The following is a 19,378-nucleotide window of genomic DNA, read 5'->3' on the forward strand; positions in this document are numbered from 1 at the left end:
AGCCTAGCCAATGTCACAGTTCGCAGTTGTTGCTATTTCCCTATATGGCTTGTTCTATTTGTTTTTATGGCTATTCGCTTATAATTACTTCGTTGATTTGGTAGCCTTACACCTGGCTAAAATTCAGGCTAGGAAACACTTTATGCTGCATTTCGTGATATTGAGAGTGTATATCCCTACTATGAGACTTCCTATCCAATAGCGCAAAGCATTTTTCCCCCGGTATGATGGCGAAGAAAAGATGACAATATTGTAGCACTCTTCAATGTAGCATACTAAGCAAACTGGTTTGTTATGGGCGAACATGTGCCCGGAACTCGAGACTAAAACACATTGCCACAATTCACAAGCAGAGTTAGCTGGAGCCTGTCCCACAGTCAACCACGGCCCTCGACCAAACACACGCGCTGTCTCGCCATGCGTGAGGCGTTACTGGCGCTCTTCTAATGGCGATGCGATGAGGCACTAGGAAGGGTACCTCACGACAGTGCTCGTAACTATCGTGTAGAGAGCTCTCTGCGGCGCTATTACGCAAGACTGCCAGAAAGTAACGTCTGTAGTCCAACGCATATTAATTGTTTTAAATGCATTTTCTTATCGTTGAGCATTAAAAAAATATTAAGCTACGTAAATCCCAGCTGAAGATGCAATGAAACATGAAAATTCGCATTCCTTAACTGTTTGCGAATATAGGGCAGATACTTGCTGTAAGGTCGCAACTACTGTGTGGTTATAAAGTTGAGCAATCAATGCAGTCAAAATTTCTTCCATGTAGTCAAATTTTTTACTAAACCTTCGTTCACGTATTCAGTTGCTGCCTCACCATGGATTGTAATACTATCCGGCGAAACTCTGTGAGATGAGCACGACAAATTGAGAACAACGATTCCGCTACTTTAGTCACCATACCCAAATTATCTCAAATCTTTAGGCACACGCTGTGTCATCGCTCTACTAACATTATTTCACAAGTACATACACTCCAATAGATCATGTTCCTTCACCTCGATGTCCGATCCCGCACGTCCGAAATATTGCACGAACATTTGACTTTTACACGGATCTATGCTGACACTTCAGCTTTTAATTCATCATCCCTTCCACAAGCCAACAGATTTTGGAATAAGCTACCATACAGCATCGCATCTCTGTCTAATCCTGATACATTCCACCACCAACTTATTACACATTTCACTGAAGCCGTCGTTTAGCATGTCTCAGTTTATATTTTGCAGTGTTTTTTTTTCCTGATTTCCTGTTAAGGACTTGCTTTCCTTTTTTGTTACATTTTGTTTGGCTTACATCGTGCTATAACACGCTTTAATGAATTGTGCACTTCTCCATGCGCCATGCGCTTTGTATTTCATCGTGTGCTTTAAACTGTGTACCATATTTCTTCTTGGTATTTCCGCATTGCTTAGTCTCCTCTTCTGTACTGCGATTATGTGCTCAAATTTTATTTACCTTGTATTGTACTTTTTCTTTTTTATCTGGTTGTGTATGCACTGTTGGTATTTTCTCGCCCCCCTTACGCAATTCCCGACGGGCCTGTCAGGTACTTCAAATAAATAAATAAATACTCTATTTCATTATGGGTTTTCAGCAACAAGTGCTTCGAAAACATTTTGCGCCACAGTCATACGCGCCAATCGTTTATATCTGTATGACTCTCAACCCTGATGATTGTCCAGATGAGACATCTGAGGCACTTTTCCCTGAAGCTTGATATATTTTTTGGGCAGCCGCTTTTTCAGCACCCTACGCCAGAGCTTCGCAAAGGTGTTATCGCATTAAAATTTGAAGGAATTATACGTATACCGCGCTGCATTAGTTCGGCAGGATTGAAAACTTGTTTTACTGATTAAGTCAAAACCAAAACTTCTGGCCGTTTGCCGACAAGCGATATTTACTTACAAGAGTTCATCTTGAGTGACTTGCAATTCAGACTAGCCTAAAGGCTAAAGAGCATGATGGGGAAGTTCAATAGCACCTATGCTAAATTCCTTGAGCGCAAACTCAATCGTACATAATAATTGCCGTGTGAAACAGGACTCAAACTCCAAACTTCAAGAAAATTGTTTTAATTTGTTCAGTGCCCAAATTATTCAATCACGCTTTTATACTTGAACAGATGGTATTCCGTCAAACGCCCGATATCATCAGTTGAGTGATAACTACATAGAAGCTGCTGGCAGCTGCAGGAAGTAACATGACAGTCCTAAAATTGCTTGTTTTATTTTACATCTGCGGAGTACATTAAAATGATAATCTTCTGGTAGAATCTCGTGATAGCTGCTTTTTATACTGCAGTAATGCTACTGTAAAATCAGGCGCTAGTATCCGTACGCACTTTTGATGGATCAAGGCTGCTCTCATTACTGCCACTTCAGAGATTGTCGTTTTTTTCTGGCCATTGGTAAAACTGCACCTCTTCTTATTTCTTTTCTCCGGCCATTTGCTTCACAATATTTGGCAACACGTAGGACAAGTTGACAATTATTCTTGTTCATTATCATTATTATTATAATTCTGATTATTATTATTAGCTATGGTAAATAAATAATTATTGATTGATTACTATCAGGCGTATACCTAACACCATTCTAACCAAAGTCACCACATTGGCCCCTAAAATGAACCTACATGATGACTTTAAATTATCAGGCAATAAAGAGGCATATACCTATACATTTTACCTCATGGTGACATAAGCTGACTGCTCGGTTGAAGCCTGCGAAACTCATGACGACCAGGCACCAACTGGGACTTAATCTTGACTCAAGATTGCTTTATAAGCGAGTCGCTCGGTCTCGAATATTGTTCTGAGGAACTGTTATTAAACAACGTTTCCTCATATTGTAACCCCTTCGGTCGTTCTCCCGAAGCACTTACCATAGTGCTTTTCTGCGCAGAGGATCATGGCAAATGATGGATGCTTTGACGCTTTCTCGGCGATTGCAAGACGCGAGTGGAGTTCTTCAAGAAATTTGCTGTGCGTGAATGGATCCTCTAATCTGTCCTGCACATAAGAAGTAAACATATGGAACAAAAAACATCAATGATGAATTATTCCATACATGGCAGTCCGGATGTACCCGCATTGTTTTATGTACCCCAGTACATAATAAATACATAACTATTTGTGGACAGCCGAACTGGTGGCGCGAAGGGGATAAAGTGAAAAAAAAAAATTGAATGAAAAGCTCAAATATTCGTTTGGAACACTACTTTTACGCATTTTGTGGTAATGTGTTGGTTCTGAGTAAAGAAAGTGAAGGTCAAACATCTATCTTCTAATGCGCTGAGTGAAGCTGAGTGCGGCTACCAACAAACCCTCTTGGAAAATTCGATATGCCCCGTGCCACAGTCTTGATTGTTCCTATCCAAGTCCAAATGATCTTATAGAGTTATCGTATGGGGCATATATGATTTTTCAATAGCAGCAAGATGTACCAGACAGGACGACAAGGCATTGTAGTCTTGTCCAGTGTTTTCCTGTGTTAGTAGCCGTACTCGTTTTCCCTCACCGTCATTGCAAGATGAATGAACAGAAACTATACCAATTCCTCGCTTTATGCTTATGCATCTTTCTTTGCTTCAATTCGCGTTGAAACCACAGCACCAATGTGTTGTTGTAAAGTCACAGATTTCAATGTATCTTTTTTTTTTCGTTTGGGCGGCTGAGGCTCAGCAAGAGTTCTTTAAACTTTCACTTACAGCTAGTTAAACATGTATGTTCTGTTTCCTGTTTTTCACTGTTTACAATCTTGTTTGCGAGACTCTGAATCTTGTTTGTAAGCCATCTGATGCATTTTTTTGTATAGTCAAAATTGATATCATTGCCATACTTATCTTTTCATTGCTTGCATTTCCCTCTTTCTTATGGGTCGCGGGATCGAATCCCGGCCATGGCGGCCGCATTTCGATGGGGGCCAAATGCGAAAACACCCGTGTACTTAGATTTAGGTGCACGTTAAAGAACCCCAGGTGGTCCAAATTTCCGGAGTCCCCCACTACGGCGTGCCTCATAATCAGATCGTGGTTTTGACACGTAAAACCCCATAATAAATTTTTTTATAATTTCTTCTTTCTTATGACACGTTTGCTGTTTATGGATTTCATGCTGCCCTCATTTTTTCCTGCTGCCTCAACTTTCCTATGTTGCAATTTCGAATATCATTTACTTTCTGCTTGTTTATCAACCTTGATAGTTCAGCCAGTGGTAACTGATCTCTGCAGCTCGGCACTTTACGGCCCATTTATTGGGCCAGCAGGAGCACTGAAAAGCGTCCCCAACGTGTTCTCTCAATAGCAGCTGTGTTCCAATGGGTGAACGGGAGCAGGATCGTTTTGATCCAATGGCAGAACCGGAGCAGTTTGGCGACACCGGGAGCAGTCGGGGGCAGTTCGAGTGGCTCCCGCAAGACAAGCAGAGTGCGAAGGAAGTCACGGGACGCAAACGCGTCATGTCATTTTTATTTCGGTTGTGTTTCCGTCGTTTTGGTTCAGTGTAGAGCTACAATGGCAGCTGAAAAGTGAAGTTCGTGTGATAATCACTGCGGGAAGGTAAACAATCTGGTCACGTGATATGCCTTCGCCTTCGCACTTGGTCTCGGAGCGCACGGTACGCTTAAATAGGCGAGCAAGCAGTCACCCTCTCGCAGCGCGACTGCTGTTCTCCCCCTGCTCTTTGCCTTCTCTCCTGTTCTGCCAATGGAATGCGCCGTTAGTGAGACGCTCTGGCTTTTTGTTCTCCGTGAAGTGCTCAGGCCAGACAGACGTAATATAATTATTACCGCTGAAAAGCAGCATAACTCGGCAGCTTTCTAAATGAAAGCATTCTTATTTGCTTTTCCCTACTCTTGTTCCCGCGCATTGCGAAAGCCAAAAATTAAATGGAACTAAACGAGTGTCTGCTGGACCCCTCTGAGTCTAAGGTTCTAGCGAGAGCAGTGTTTTTCACAGTATATCAAATTTTAGAGCCTACTGCTGGCTCTGTTATTGCACATATTTGGCAATAAATGCCCAATTTTATGGTTCGCCAGGGAGAGTGGCCTCGCATACAGACTCGAGCCCTGCGACCCCGAGCAAGTTTGACTGGCCAAATTTCTTCCCTTCGCTTCAACTCCTTCCTCAGAATAGGCTATAAGAAGCTATCCTTATCACAATAAACATATATCCATATCCGTGGTACAGATCGTTCAAATCAACATTTGACGTTGTTACCGCTTGGTTTGTCAATAAAAAAATCAGACGAAGTTTGCTTTTGTGGCGGATAAACGAACATTGCGTGAAGTTGCAAGCTGCATAGGATGACAGTAAACACACTTCTACGCCTGCACGTAAGCTGTATAAAATTTAGCACCGTTTAAATAAAGATTCGCTTCGCATAGAATTGGATTTGTTCACTGTATTGAATGAAGCGCACTCCTGCAAGAACCTCTGCATGGCACTGAGAGCAACGTGACTTGCATGAATAAATACGTAAGTAAATAAATAAATAAATAATTATTGAGTTAGACCGGCAAAATGTTCTATGGGTAGTTCGGCGTGAAATAAAAATCGGCAGGTGCCATCTAACGATGAATGTAGGCATTAATTCGATTAGCATTGAATCAATGCAGCAACACGCTGTACTACCAACGCCGAAGCGTAGATGCAGCCGCGCTTCTCGCTCAAGCTTCGCGAGAGAGGAGCACAAGCTGCGCCATTTAAGGACCGCGCGCGGTGCGGGTTGGATTCCGCTGCGCAATAGGTGGCATCAACAGGGGCACATACCTAGTTACCCATGTCGGCTTCAAAGAGGTTCGTTGAAGAGCGGCACATAGGTACACTGTGCCACATACTCAGTGACACAAGCTGGTCCAACGGTTGTTTTCAAAACCTGTTTCCTCAGTACAGCGGCCCTATGTGCGACCCATGCATAACCTGGGTCATGGACTACCATGACCCAGGTTGGTGGGAAAGCGGTTAGATACATGCATGGTCAGAGTGCGTTAAGTGCCCCAAGAGTGCTAATCGCATTTTAAAAAAGCGTTCGCTGTTCAGTGTCCATAAGCAACAACGAAAGGTGCCAATAGCTGCGGCACCATGGCGGAATCATGTTTGTATTTGGATATGCATGCCTTTTTTCGAGGGACCTGCGGGTAATTTATAATGTAACTGCATTTAGGATGTGCAATAGCCCGGCGTGAATTTCTGTGACCTCACCAGTGAACCTGTGCGCCACCCTGAATGGCCCACTCAATAGGACTTACGTAAGCATTCGTCCTTATTGACTATACTCCGATCAACGTCAGTTTTGTTTCGAGTAACAATACTTTGATATGCGTGATTCGGTTCATACTCAAAGTGCTTATTGTGTCCTTAGAACTGTTTTAAGAACACTGTCATTATTCTGGGTGTCGGGAAGCGCCTTTAGCAGCTTTCGCTGCTACGAACGGTGCGAGCGCCCATGTGACTTGAACCTGAGTGCCCGTGCGCGCCACCCCACCGCAGAATACATACGCGTACGAAGTTAGTTACTACTAAACCTTTTCTATCAATAACACTCCAGATCTTCCACAAGAAAAACGTAGAGCCCGCTCTTCTTCCTCCCAGTATCCCGCGAGTGACACTGAAACAACTTATACCTTGAAGTTTTGCAGCTCTCTGTCACACGCACACACTAATATTCTCTGCAGATGGCAACCTGAACCACATTTTTCGCCATTTCGATCGGTTAAAAGTATGCACAAACGACAGCGGTGCGGCACATCACCTGCAGTAGCGCGAAGAAGCGAAGCCTCGTTGCCAGCAGTGGCAGGACGGCCTCTTCCCAGAGCGCGTTGTAGCGCGCACAGTTGAAGAGGTCGTCGACATGAAGGCCCTCGAGCACGTCCCGAGCCACCATCCCGGAGAGCAGCAGCTGCAGCTGCTCGGCCGCGTCCCCCATCCCGGCCTGTGGTCGATGTAGAGCCTAGATGCTATTGGCACATTTCCATTCTGGGAGATTGATGATGATGATGATGATTATGATGGCCTTGTACTATGGCTCGTACCCACACTTGTGGATTGGCCAAGAATTTTGTGCCTCAACTTTTACTCAATGCTTTGAAGTATTACGTATTCAATTTAAAAACAAAGAAACAAAAAGGGAGACATTCAGAAACTTATTCGTTTAGTTGATTGTGTGAAACCACAAACGTCATCAAATACGTTCCTGTTAAACTTAAGCCTAGTTTAGCAAGCGGAATTTCTAGAAGTCTCTTTCTTAGTAATTTATACCGGTGACATAAGAAAAAATAGCCATCTAGGGTTCTGTTTCTGGGTAGTATTGACACAGAGGCGATATCGTCAGACCAGTCCTGTGTAAATATGGGTTTAATGGGGGGACACGGCAGCGCAATCTGGTGATCACTACTTCCGATTGTCTTGAAGGACACCACTTTAATTTCCACGGAAATTTTGGGTGCAGAAATTCTTTTCATGTTGTTATTCATTCCATCAGATCTCGACGAACTGCATATTTTCGATATCTAGTCGCAATATTTATTTATTTATTTATTTATTTATTTATTTATTTATTTATTTATTTATTTATTTATTTATTTATTTATTTATTTATTATGTGCGCCTTTATTGGAACTGGCGAAACCCTGCTTGCTTGCCTCCGAGAGTGGCGCATACCCACTATGGCGGAGTGGCCAAGAATCGGGTGAGTTAACATAATGATTAAACGACTTTAAAAAGAAACACTATTGGGAAATTCGGAATAACTAAAAAGATTGAAGTCACATAGAAACTTAAGAATTTCGCAGGGAGACGTTACATTTTATAGGGGAATCAATCATACATATTTAAGAATGTTCGGGCCTATAATAAGCGAGAGAGAGAGAGAGAGAAAAAAGAAGTCGTGTTTGCTCTATATCACGGTGTAAAAAAGGAAGGTGATCCGATGGTGGCGCGAGGCGCGGCCACTTAGTGTGACTCTACGCACGCCGCTGCCGCAAGGGGGAGCACCTGTTCTGGGGACCACTTTTTCGCTCGCTTTGCTGGCGCCTTTACGCGGCGCCGATTTCATCGCTGTTCACGTCGTACGGAACCTCACGGTGACGGCGACGGTGACGCTGACGGCCGAAATCCGCTTTGAGTGTCCATATAACAAGAAAAAAGTCATAAGAGGCGGTATGCGTGCTTCTAGGTATATTAGATTGTTTGCGAGAAATTTTGCTAAACCAAGGCGCAGGCGCACAGCTTCCCGTTCCAGAAGAACAAGTACATGCAATTTATATGCCAGCGCACATAAATTCCGGCATTCTCGATTTCTTCTTCCTCGGTGATGATAATTATGTTGATCATGATCACGATGACGCAGCTATAAAACATGGCACGTACTCACGATGGGGGATGAGCCAAGAATTGGCCGCGATGGCACGAAGAGTTAATTGCTTCATGAAAAATGAAGTTGAAAGGTGAAACCACGAATAAGAACGTATTGTGCAGTTGTGAAGTCTGATGTGATGAGTGGAGGGTTATTACAGGGTTATAGTTAAACAAAAATAAACAGCAACGTTTTTTAATATTGTTAAATGGAAGGAAATAAGGAATTATACTATATAATTATAATTTAATAATAAATTATATATTACATAATGTATAATTTCTCCAGTGAACGGGAAAATTAAACGTGCTAACAGTAGGTAGAATAAAAGGGCAAATTTGGACTTTACTGCCAGCTATTCCGTAGATATTTAAAAAAAACTTTCTTCATCTACTTACTGCCGCCCGATTCTTGGCCTATCCCTCTCAGTGGGCATGAGCCATGATAGAGGTTCATCGTCATCATCATGGTCTAATTTGAGCTATTATGTCGCATTTCGCAAATAAACGCGACCCATCGACCCAATATCATTTCACTTGCTGGTGGGTATCGCGCGCAGGACCGATCATGCGCCACCATCTCCGCTGCCATAAGGCGACGATGTTGTCTGTCATGGCCTGCCCTACTCTTGTCTTGTTTATAAGCACTTCTACTCCTGGACATAGTCCTCTGAGAAGAAGGTCATCTGAATTAGGGATCGCAGCCAGGACGTGTTCTCTGTGGCATTTCTGGGGGCAGCGCCGTTTCACTTATGGGCCTTGCTGCATAGAGTATCCGGGACAAGCCGATGAGGTGGGAGCGGTGATTGGTTCTGGCCTCACTAGCCAACTAGTGAGCCCGGTCGTTGCTGCGGTTCCCAACATGGCCTGGCATCCACCTAATGGTAGTCTTATAACCTGTCTCCCTTAAAAGACCCCGGCATACAATCCTGGTGCGGTAGTCCATTGTGTTATGCCATGGTGGTCGATTTAGAAGCCGCAGTGTCATTAGTGCCGTCCGCGTAAAAGACAATATTGCAGACGCGCTTCACTGCTGTCGATGACTGACCTAGTCGTATGAGTGCCCTCCAAAATAGCATGAAGTTCAAATTCTGTAGTCGTTGGTTGAAGTTTTCAATCCATCGCGTGTGCGGTGCGTTTGTGTATAGGCCGCGGCCACCGCCGTTCGGCGCAAGGGCTCCAAGAAACGTCAACGCACATGCGAAGTGCCCAATCTTCTGCATTCGACGTTCACGTGTGCGATGATTCGGCGTTTGTAAACGTACAATCGTCGGTTCATCTTACCTGGAAATGACTTCTTGTGTACTACGAGCTCATCTTCCCATGGTGGGGCGTGACGGGGCAGGCTTAAAAATAATTTCAGGGGTTTTACGTCCCAAAACCACTATATGATTATGATGCACGCCGTAGTGGGGGGACTACGAATTAATTTTGACCATACGGGCGCCGTGCACTGGGTTCTCGGAACCCGTGCGGTCAAAATTAATTCTTACATGAGCGTTATGGCATTTCAACCCCAATGATATCGGCGACAAAATCTGTTACCTTGGATGGGCATCGCGTTTGACCTTGACTCTGACCAGACACATAAATGCTTCGCACTTAAACTGCTCAGCCTGTTCTTATCGCATGCTTGCCTACAGTGTTCACTCTCTATGGCTGTGTCCTCAGCTACCACGTGAAATTTATGTGTAATGGGGGCGTGTGTGTAAAGACAACAGCAAGACGACGACGCCGGTAGGATGACTGATTTTGCTGCAGAAGCAGTCTTTCTCGACGTCTTCAACATACTTCTGCTTCGGTTGCTTTGAAAACGTTTATTTCAACGCAGGAATATACGACCATTTTGAGTTACGCCGTTGCCTGAGATGGCTTAGCACTGGACCGCACACACATACCGCGTCAGCATATACGTATAGCCATGCACACTACCCCTGCTGAGGTGCTGCTTGCTCGCTTACTTCTCTGCGGAATTACGCTGCGAAACAACACCCGCTACCTAAATATCCTCACTACAACTAATGCACGCCTTCAAGAGCTTCATTTCCTTAATAAACGAAATTAATGTTTATTGTTCTTGCTGCCGGTTCCAAGTGAACAGCTTTCTTTTTGTTATCCTACGCATTTGTATACACGATTGGTAATGCTCTCGAAATGTATTGGCTGTGGTTAGGAGCAGCATTTAGTTCAGCAGAACAAGACCATGGAACAATGCCTGGAAATGCCATATAGCGTTCTTACCATCTTCAGTCGCAATAGCTAGCGCTTTGAGACGCTTGACACGGATGTCGCGTCGCATCACAACAATTTGCTGATGAAATTGAGATGGCACGCTGTTCTAGCCAAGAATGAAACATTTTTTACGCCTGAATAAGAAGCCTATATATGCAATCGCGCCATAGTTTATTTGAAGAAAGATATGCTGAACTCAAGTTGTACATTGCTAATGAGAGCTAACCGCTGCGAATGGGAGCCTGCGTTCAGTAACACTTTTGTGGCGTGCGAACTTGTTTAGACGCTGTGTTCTGTGGTATCAAGCGGGACAAAACTCCGATCTGTTGGGCCGCCATGTTCAGTTAATGATTCTTGGTGGCATCCAAAGGTGCACCATGTCACACAGCTGCTGCAAGTTGTCCGCAATAAGACGTCAACACCGCTATATAAAAAACAGGCTACAGTACCTTCCATCCCGTAAGAACCTGACAAGTTCTTGCCACTGCGCCTTGTCAGCTGCCTAGCTAGAATGGCCCCTCAACTGCGCAATTAGTAGTGAACCCGAAACAATGGACTTTTCAAAACGACCACTGCAGAATGTAAACAGAGGGTTCGTCATCAATACGGCACTGTGTCGCTTGATTGCTAATCGCAATAACGTCGACAGCCATCGTGAGAAGTATGTATGTATGTATGTATGTATGTATGTATGTATGTATGTATGTATGTATGTATGTATGTATGTATGTATGTATGCATGCATGCATGTATGTATGTATGTATGTATGTATGTATGTATGTATGTATGTACGTACGTACGTACGTATGACCGACCGACTGACTGACTGATTGACTCACTGTTTCTCTTTTAAACTTAAACTCTACATACTACAATCAAATGAAAGTTGTGCGCGAGACAGAAAATATATAGAATCATACCTGATCCATAAGTTCCAGACATTGCAACCAATATGCATAAATGTTTTAAAGGGAGCTTTAGAATCTATTCGCTATGCTAAACTTCAAATTATAGGCAACAGCGCTTTGTTGTTTTTCATTGAGTTGCTTAGCTTCTTTTTTTCGTTTTCTTTCTCTTTATTTATTGAGTCGACAATATTATCCCAAATTGCTTTTTCTTCCATTCTTTGCTTTCGTTATTTCATTTTTATATTTATCCCCCTTATCTTTTGCTTTTTTTCCACGAGCATCATTTTTCACTGACCTCCAGTGCAGCAGATATACCCCCTTCATCCCCGTCATCCAGGCCCCTTCCACGAAAATAGGAACCTACAATGACGCGTCAACCGGCTGACACAGGGCGCTGACTCAGATTCCTCCACCCATGTTCAGTAGCGCATAATCGTTCTTTTCAATTCTACACCCTCACCGCAACACACCCTGTCTTGTTCCCTCGCCCACCTGCTTGCCGTCACTCCCCTTTAGTCCACTTGTCGAAACATTGGCTCCTGCTTTCACTTCGTTTTCTTGTTGCTCATTGTTTCTATTTATGTAAGGCTCATACCCGTTATGGGAAATTTGCCATGAATCTGATTAGTTGGATTATTCGCCATATCTGTGAGTTTATTTTGGGCCCTTGGCCTGACGCAAACAACGCAGCCTTGATTACAAGAGCAGCTATACGATACGTCATGCCACTGGGCTAGACGTATAGCTTTAGAGATGCAGCAACGTAATGGACTTTTAAATGTGCACCTCCTTTTCATCGTCAGCCCTCATCATTCCTTTTCCTCAGCGCAGAGTAGGAGGCAGAGAAAGCTATATGTGATGATGATGATGATGATGATGATGATGATGATGATGATGATGATGATGATGATGATTACCTCACACTTTGGCTCGTACCCACACTGGGGGATTGGCCAAGAATTCGCTGCCTGAACTTTCAAGTAATATTTTGATGATTTACATATGCAAAAAGAAAGGCAAAAACATATGGAAAAAGAAGAGAAAACAAATCAATATAAAAGTAATCATTTAAAATTTGATTCGTTTAGTTGATTGCATGTAAGCCCAAACGGCATCAAAGACATCCCTGTGGCTGAAGCCCAGAACTGACGCACCGAACGTTAGTATTATTTCTGATGTTAAGATTAGTCCTAGTTTAGCCAGTGGAATTTCTAGAAGCATTTTTCTTAATACTGTATAGCGGCGACATATAAAAAAATAGTGATCTAGGGATTCTGTTTCATAGCAAAATTGACACAGGGGAGATATCGCCAGACCAGTCCTGTGTAAATATAGATTTAAGGGGGGGGGGGGGGGGGGGGCACGGCAGCGCAATCTGGTGATCACCACTTCCGATTGTCTTGATTGACACCACTGAATTTTCCACGGTAACTTGAGATGCTGAAAGTCAACCCATGGTGTTTTTGATAATATGGCATCTCTACGGATTGAATATTTTCGATATCTAATCGCTGTTATGTGCGCAACTACAGGAAGAACCGATATTATTGGTCCACTCAGGGATGCTCGTGCTAATGAGTCTGCCATTTCGTTTAAACGCAACCCACAGTGGCCTGGTACCCCTAATAGTTTTACAAAATTTAACTGTGGAGGAACTAATGCTCAAAACGTCTTTAGAGCTGGTGAATTGGATGAAGCTGTAAGCGAAGAACAGACGAAAAGCGAATCTGCTATAATAACCGCACTGATTTCGTGCAACGGGAGTTTCCGCAGTGCTGAAATAATTGCCAAAAGTTCGGCTTCAAAAACGGGAGTATAATCTGGCAGTCAGAAAGAAAATGACCAGCCAAGCGAAAGCGAAAAAATGCCTACGCCCGCCTTATCATTGTTCACTGGAGCGTCTGTGGCTATTATGTTATTCGATAGTACATGCGCAAGGTAATCTTGCAACGGGTTATTTAAGAACCTAACTGATTGAAGCTTAGGGTTTCTGGGGAAAATGTCATCGAATTCAATCGCAATATTCCGATTTGATTCAGTTGATGGAATTACCTCTCGAATTTTCACATATAAACTATCTAATTGCTTTTGAACAAATACGATCTGTGTAGTGTGAAAACGAAGCCAATGAGCAAGAAATAAGGAGTCTGGATCATCAATGAACGCGTATACAGATCGTCTAAGCGGAATGCTGTAAAATTTTAGAAATGTCTGGATCGTTAACATACGAAATCTGCAGGGCAATGTTGGTATATATATAGGCGCGCTTCTTGATAGATAACATTAAGAGCAACAAACCTGGGGAGTCCCAGACACAGGCGCAGGGCTTCACGCTCCAAAAGAACCAGAGGCTTAGTTTTGTACGCAGGGCCGCCTGAGAAGAATACACACCCGAATTCCAATGTTGAACGCATATATATTTTGTATATCATTAGCAGAGAATCCCTACGTAACCCATATTGACGGTTGCTTAGTCTGCGAAGTAGACCTAAATAAAGCATGTTGTGCCTTAGATGCTACATTTTCTATGTGTGGACTCCAGTTGAGTTTTTCATCATAGATGATTCCCAAATATTTTAGGTCGCACCAACTTCTTTGTCTTTCTGTAAAAATAAACTTCCGTTTCTCTGTAGTCAAATATAAAAAAATCACTAATGCGATATTTTTCAGCTCACGTTTCCGTCTTCAATGCACAAAGATTAAATGAAATCAATAATAAAACACAGTTTTACGTAAGGTTCCTGTCGAACTGTTTTCTTTCTTTCTTATTTTTTTCTTTCTTGCGCGTGACGCAGCGCCGTGGCCTATTACTAACTCCATCGCTCTTCGACTTTCACTCACCTTGAAAAGCCAAAGACGAAGAAGAAAACAATCGCCCGTCCCAATTTTTTCATTTGAAGGTAAGTGCAATGACTGGCTCTGTTTATCCCATTTTCTGCACCACACAGCATATAATGTGCAACATTACATTAGCCTTTTTTTAACATGACAGCGCAGAGCTCGATGTACATTCGATTAGATCAAACAGACGTATCACGAATTCAGTGGCCACCGACGTACGCTTCGATGGTTCTTAGTTCTCCCTTGACCGTCATCGCCTCAGGACTTACTATGAAGGTCGTCGTTGTTGCCCTGGATACCGATACTTGAACACGATTCCTTTTTATTATTTTTTTTTATTTTACTCTGTTTCGCAAGGCTTCTTAGGTGGTGGCCGCATGAGAAGCGAAGCGCTCGGTTGAACTGCCCCGTAAAGCAGTGGCAATACGCAGGTGCTTCCATTTGCGGCTTATATACGAGGAGCCTTATTTCAACACTAGTTCAACTCGAAGTGAGTTGCCGTAAGGTGCTCATTTGAACTGACTGTACGCAAGTGGCCAACATGCATTCAATTATTGCTCCTTTTGGTACACTGCTGATCTTTGTATATGCTCGCTGTGACGTTTCCCGGTCATGAGTGGCCCTTTTTCATTATTTGCATTTGAGCAGCTAGGAATGAATTGAATTGACAGGATAGCAAGTGCCACAGCTCGAAAGACATGATACCAAGATGATTATAAGTAACTGTTGTTAGCGCCTTCACTGGCGGCTAGTTAAGCTTTTTTTTTTTACTGCTACCAATTTTGACCAGTTGAAATTGAAAACACAAAATTGTTCCTTCCACAAAGAGTTCTGTTAACTAACGCTAACGCCCACAATATTTTGAAAGAAAAGTGAATAAAGTGGGCGGTGTGGGTGGTAACGTTAGCTGTTTTTTCCAGCTATTTAAAATGAATATCAATGCAAAGTACGCCATCTGCAGTAGTAATTCATAACTTGGAAAGCAAGATTTTTCAATAGGCACTTCCAATGCAAGTAATTTCTTTTCAGTTACGTGCGACCTGGAGTTTGTCACTCAGCAGAGCCAATATCAGAATTGTTGAAATATTTCCATATGTAAACGACTACCACATCGTTATCGACTTTGAAACCCAGATGGTGCAAGAAGAGGCGTTCGAAGCAATAACCGCACTTTATCGTTATCTTTCCACGTACACTGTTGCAAGAGGTGCCTGCTGAATATGAATTGGGTTTTTAGATCTCGAGCTCTGTATTCAGAAGTCATCTTGGAAATATAAACCAAACACGAAAAAACCGACTCTGCCCTGCGGTTGAGCACACTCACAATAAAAAAAAAAATAGTCGAAACAGGTTTCAGAGAACAGGTTGACCGCCTGATCACTCCAGGCTACCCTAGCGCGTCTTTTCTTCTGTTTCGGAGAATGTCCCCAGAAAAGTGATAAACGAACGATGTGGCAACAGAGGATTCCAAATCCATGAGCAGAGACAACTGCGCTAGAAGGTGGCCGTTCTGCCTATATTCTTTACATGTCCTGTCCTGGGTGTCCAGGTACGTCTACAGCATCCACGGTGGCTTGAACAAAGTGGTTAATATATAAACTTACCGAGCCTTTTCAGGGCCCCTACTGGACTTATGCAAAGCAATGTGCCAGGACGGCATTCCACGCGTGGCCGCCAAATTAGGCTCAGACAGTCACATGCATATGCGCGGAAGGCATTACGTATAGAAGATCCCGCTTTCGTGCAGCAAATGCCGTGTTAGCTGGTGGCCGCAGGCGAAATTTGGTGGTTCGTACCTGCAGGCGGGAAAGGCGAAATGACAACCGCAATAAGTCAGGTAGCCGCGATTGCGCAATGTCTGGACATGTGCCATCGATTGTTCTCGCCCATAAATATTATATAAACATCACTCGTGCCATCTGGTGTGACATAGTAGGATGAATGGCTCCCTGCAGTGTAATTTAGGTGACAACATTGCCTTCGTAATTTCTTTTTTTCAATTTGGAGATTTGCGCCCAATTCCAATATAAGTGCTTTTTCTGAGAATTATAAAATAAGTCGTATGTCAGTTTTGTGTTCGTTACTGCTTGCATCTATGATTGTTTCGGTTCGTGATCTAAGTGCGTTCAGATTTTTCCTCCAGCATGCCACTCCTCGTTTTACAAAGCTATACGAGTGAAAACAAAAATTTAGTGTGGAGTTACAAATATGGCCTGACGTGCTCTATCTTCGCAGCCAAACGATGGCGGCTCCGGACGAAATGGCGCCTAGTCATTTAAGCAAACGGACCCTAGATCTCGGCCGCGTCAGCCCCGAGCGCCTCAGGCAGCGTGCGAGCTCTGTTCCGCATCATGCCGAAGACCGCTTGGGCCCCTTGCTCTCGTCACCGATGAGACAGACCGTGCTGGAACATTCGCCAGCCATGGCTCAGGCAGATGATGCCATGGACTTCTACCTCGGTGCCCTGGGCGCGGGACCTTATCAGAACGCCTTCATGTTCTTCGGTATTGTCGCCATGTTCACTCAGGTACAGCTCGACCTAGAAGACTGCGTGTGTAATACGCGCTCTCTAATAGCCGTGATTGCATGGACGTGACAACAGAACGCGGCATGAAATTGAAACATGTGGTATTTGCGGAAAATAAAGCATTGCGCGTTGAAGGGCCATAGTATTTAATGATACGATTTATTAGGTAATACTTCTTACACATCTATTTAAACGCGCATTTCTCATTAGGCAAGGACTAGGTGTCAGCACATGCCAGGCAGTGAAAATGGGATAAACGTTGGACAGTATTAGCACCAACACCGCGCAAATTTTGTACCAGCTCTCGAGACGTAAAGGGGCCCATTTATTGTTTGAAATCGTAGTCTAACGCTGACGCAGGAAATTTTTGCTGCATTCTAACACCAAAGAAATTGCATTTCAATGAATTTTGTTCATTTTTCTCCGTATAGGAAAATCGCTGGTGTTGTTTCTTTACAGCTTTGTCTTTGTCTTTGATGATGAGGACGATGATGCTAGGAACCCCGGCACGGGAGTAAGCACATGCCACAGAGATCGCGTTTTTTCTTTCTTTTCTGCGCTGCTTTACTATTTAAATACTTTCATGCGCTAAAATTACTCAAATATATTATTCGCTTCATTGCTTTTTTTTTTCTTTTTGGCTACAACAGTATCGTTCCAGACATCTCATTGCAGTCTATTCCACAAATACATCTTCATTTCGCCGGCGGTTCTCAACTAAGGCCGTAGACCAAGCTGAAACATGCTACCGTGTATTGCTGGATGGGTGCTGTCATATCATAGTAAAACTTTACCCAACGATTTAAGCACCATTAGGCGCTTTTCACATCTGGCCTCCTCGCCTTCGTTCCGAACCGGTAACTTACCTGTCCATCCCTGACTTATCGTCTCGCACATATATGCTAGGTTCTTGCCTGCTACTGTAGCGCCGCGAAACGGCGCTTCCGTGCGCAATGCCAAGAGCGCATGCGCGAGGAAAAGTCATGTGGTTCCTCGTGCATGCGCTCTTTTCATTGCGCACGGAAGCGCCGTTTTGCAGTGCTTCCACTGTACATAGTCGCTGTAGTTGCTGTAGTCGCTGCGATTCGGAGGGTGTGATACGGCGGATGAGCGTTTCTTTTAGCGTTGCATATGCTTTTTCATCAGGCGGGTCGAGTAAAAGATCCAGTATTTCACTGGCTATGGGTGGCGGGAGACTGCTTACGACGTAGTGGTATTTGGTAAGGTCTGCTGTGATGCGTCGTGGTGCGAACTGCGCTTCTACTTGAATAAAGCAGAGTGCGGGGTCCGCGTTCCATAAAGGGGGCAGCTTACCGTCGACTGAAGAGACTGTCGGCGTAGCATCCGTCGTGGACGTCGAAGTCAGTCGTGGAGTCCGTCGTCGACGCCGAAGTAATAGCGACGGTGATGCTCAACCCCGGTGGCTGCACCACTATTCCGGGTCACCAATGTTGGGACGCGCTGCTAGGCTGAGCCAAGCGAGTATAAGCAACACGCGTCCCAAACAACAACTTAACGTTTATTCACTCCGAATCTCACGAAGAAAAGTCATGTGGTTCCTCGTGAATGCGCTCTTGGCATTGCGCACGGAAGCGCCGTTTCGCGGCGCTACACTACGTACTGTTCCGTAATACTACCAGGGATGCAGTGGTACCGCAATCCAAAATACTCGACCATACGACATACCCACCGCGGTGGTTTAGCGACTACGGCGCTGTGCTGTGGAGTGCCACGGCGAGGGTTCGATCCTGGGCGCGGAGACTGCATTCTGATGGGATGGAATGCAAAGAGGCTCCTGTACCGACCATCAGGTGCATACTAGATCGTTTTAGCTTGAACGCGAACTTTCTAATCGTTTCGGATTACCGAGTTCCCAGAGCCATGGACGGCAATGGCAACGCGGGTGGTGACATCGTGTGGCGTTTTGCCCAACTAAAATTTTGGCTGGAAAATTCATTTGTCGCGTCATTGTTATCGTCGAAAAAGAAAACGTCGTAAAGGTACAGCACTTGAACGACTATGTCGCTATTAGCGCTTTGCACCACCAGTACAATTGAATAGTACAGCGTACGGCGGTATTAGTTGAAGCAATCCTGTGGCGGCGTGCAAATAGAAGTAGAAACTACACAAGGGGCATCTGCACCCTTCACAGAAGCTTCCGGGCGATGAGCTACCTCAAAATCAAACTCCAGAAGTTCACCCACCCAACGGGCTATCTTTCCCTTCAGTTCGGCCATCTTCAATATGTACGTTAGTGCTTCGTGATCTGTGTATAGCTTGAACTTTGCACCTTCCAAATATGAACGGAAGTAGCGGACGGCTTTTAAGACGGCGAGGGCTTCTTTTTCTGTCGTGGTATATTTCAATTCAGTTTTGTTGAATATGTAGCTGTAGTATCCAACTACAAGGAGCTGTTGGTTTAGTGGTCGTGATGAGTCTCTGTGATATAAGACTGTTCCTGTCCCATAGTGCGATGCATCGGTGTTCAATTCGAAGGGCAGCGCAAAG

At 44.0% G+C, this 19,378-nt stretch overlaps 1 protein-coding gene across 1 annotated transcript in view; it reads right to left on the minus strand.

Annotated features, from left to right (window-relative positions):
• Positions 1–19,378, minus strand: part of LOC119462310 (uncharacterized) — a 95,596-nt gene that overhangs the window by 10,673 nt on the left and 65,545 nt on the right. Inside the window, exon 2 of the mRNA XM_049672469.1 lies at positions 2,893–3,019. Coding sequence (XP_049528426.1) covers positions 2,893–3,019 — 127 coding nt within the window. The remainder of the gene's footprint in view (positions 1–2,892; positions 3,020–19,378) is intronic.

This window comes from Dermacentor silvarum, chromosome 8 (assembly GCF_013339745.2).
Source record: "Dermacentor silvarum isolate Dsil-2018 chromosome 8, BIME_Dsil_1.4, whole genome shotgun sequence".
In the NCBI taxonomy this organism is placed as follows: domain Eukaryota; kingdom Metazoa; phylum Arthropoda; class Arachnida; order Ixodida; family Ixodidae; genus Dermacentor; species Dermacentor silvarum.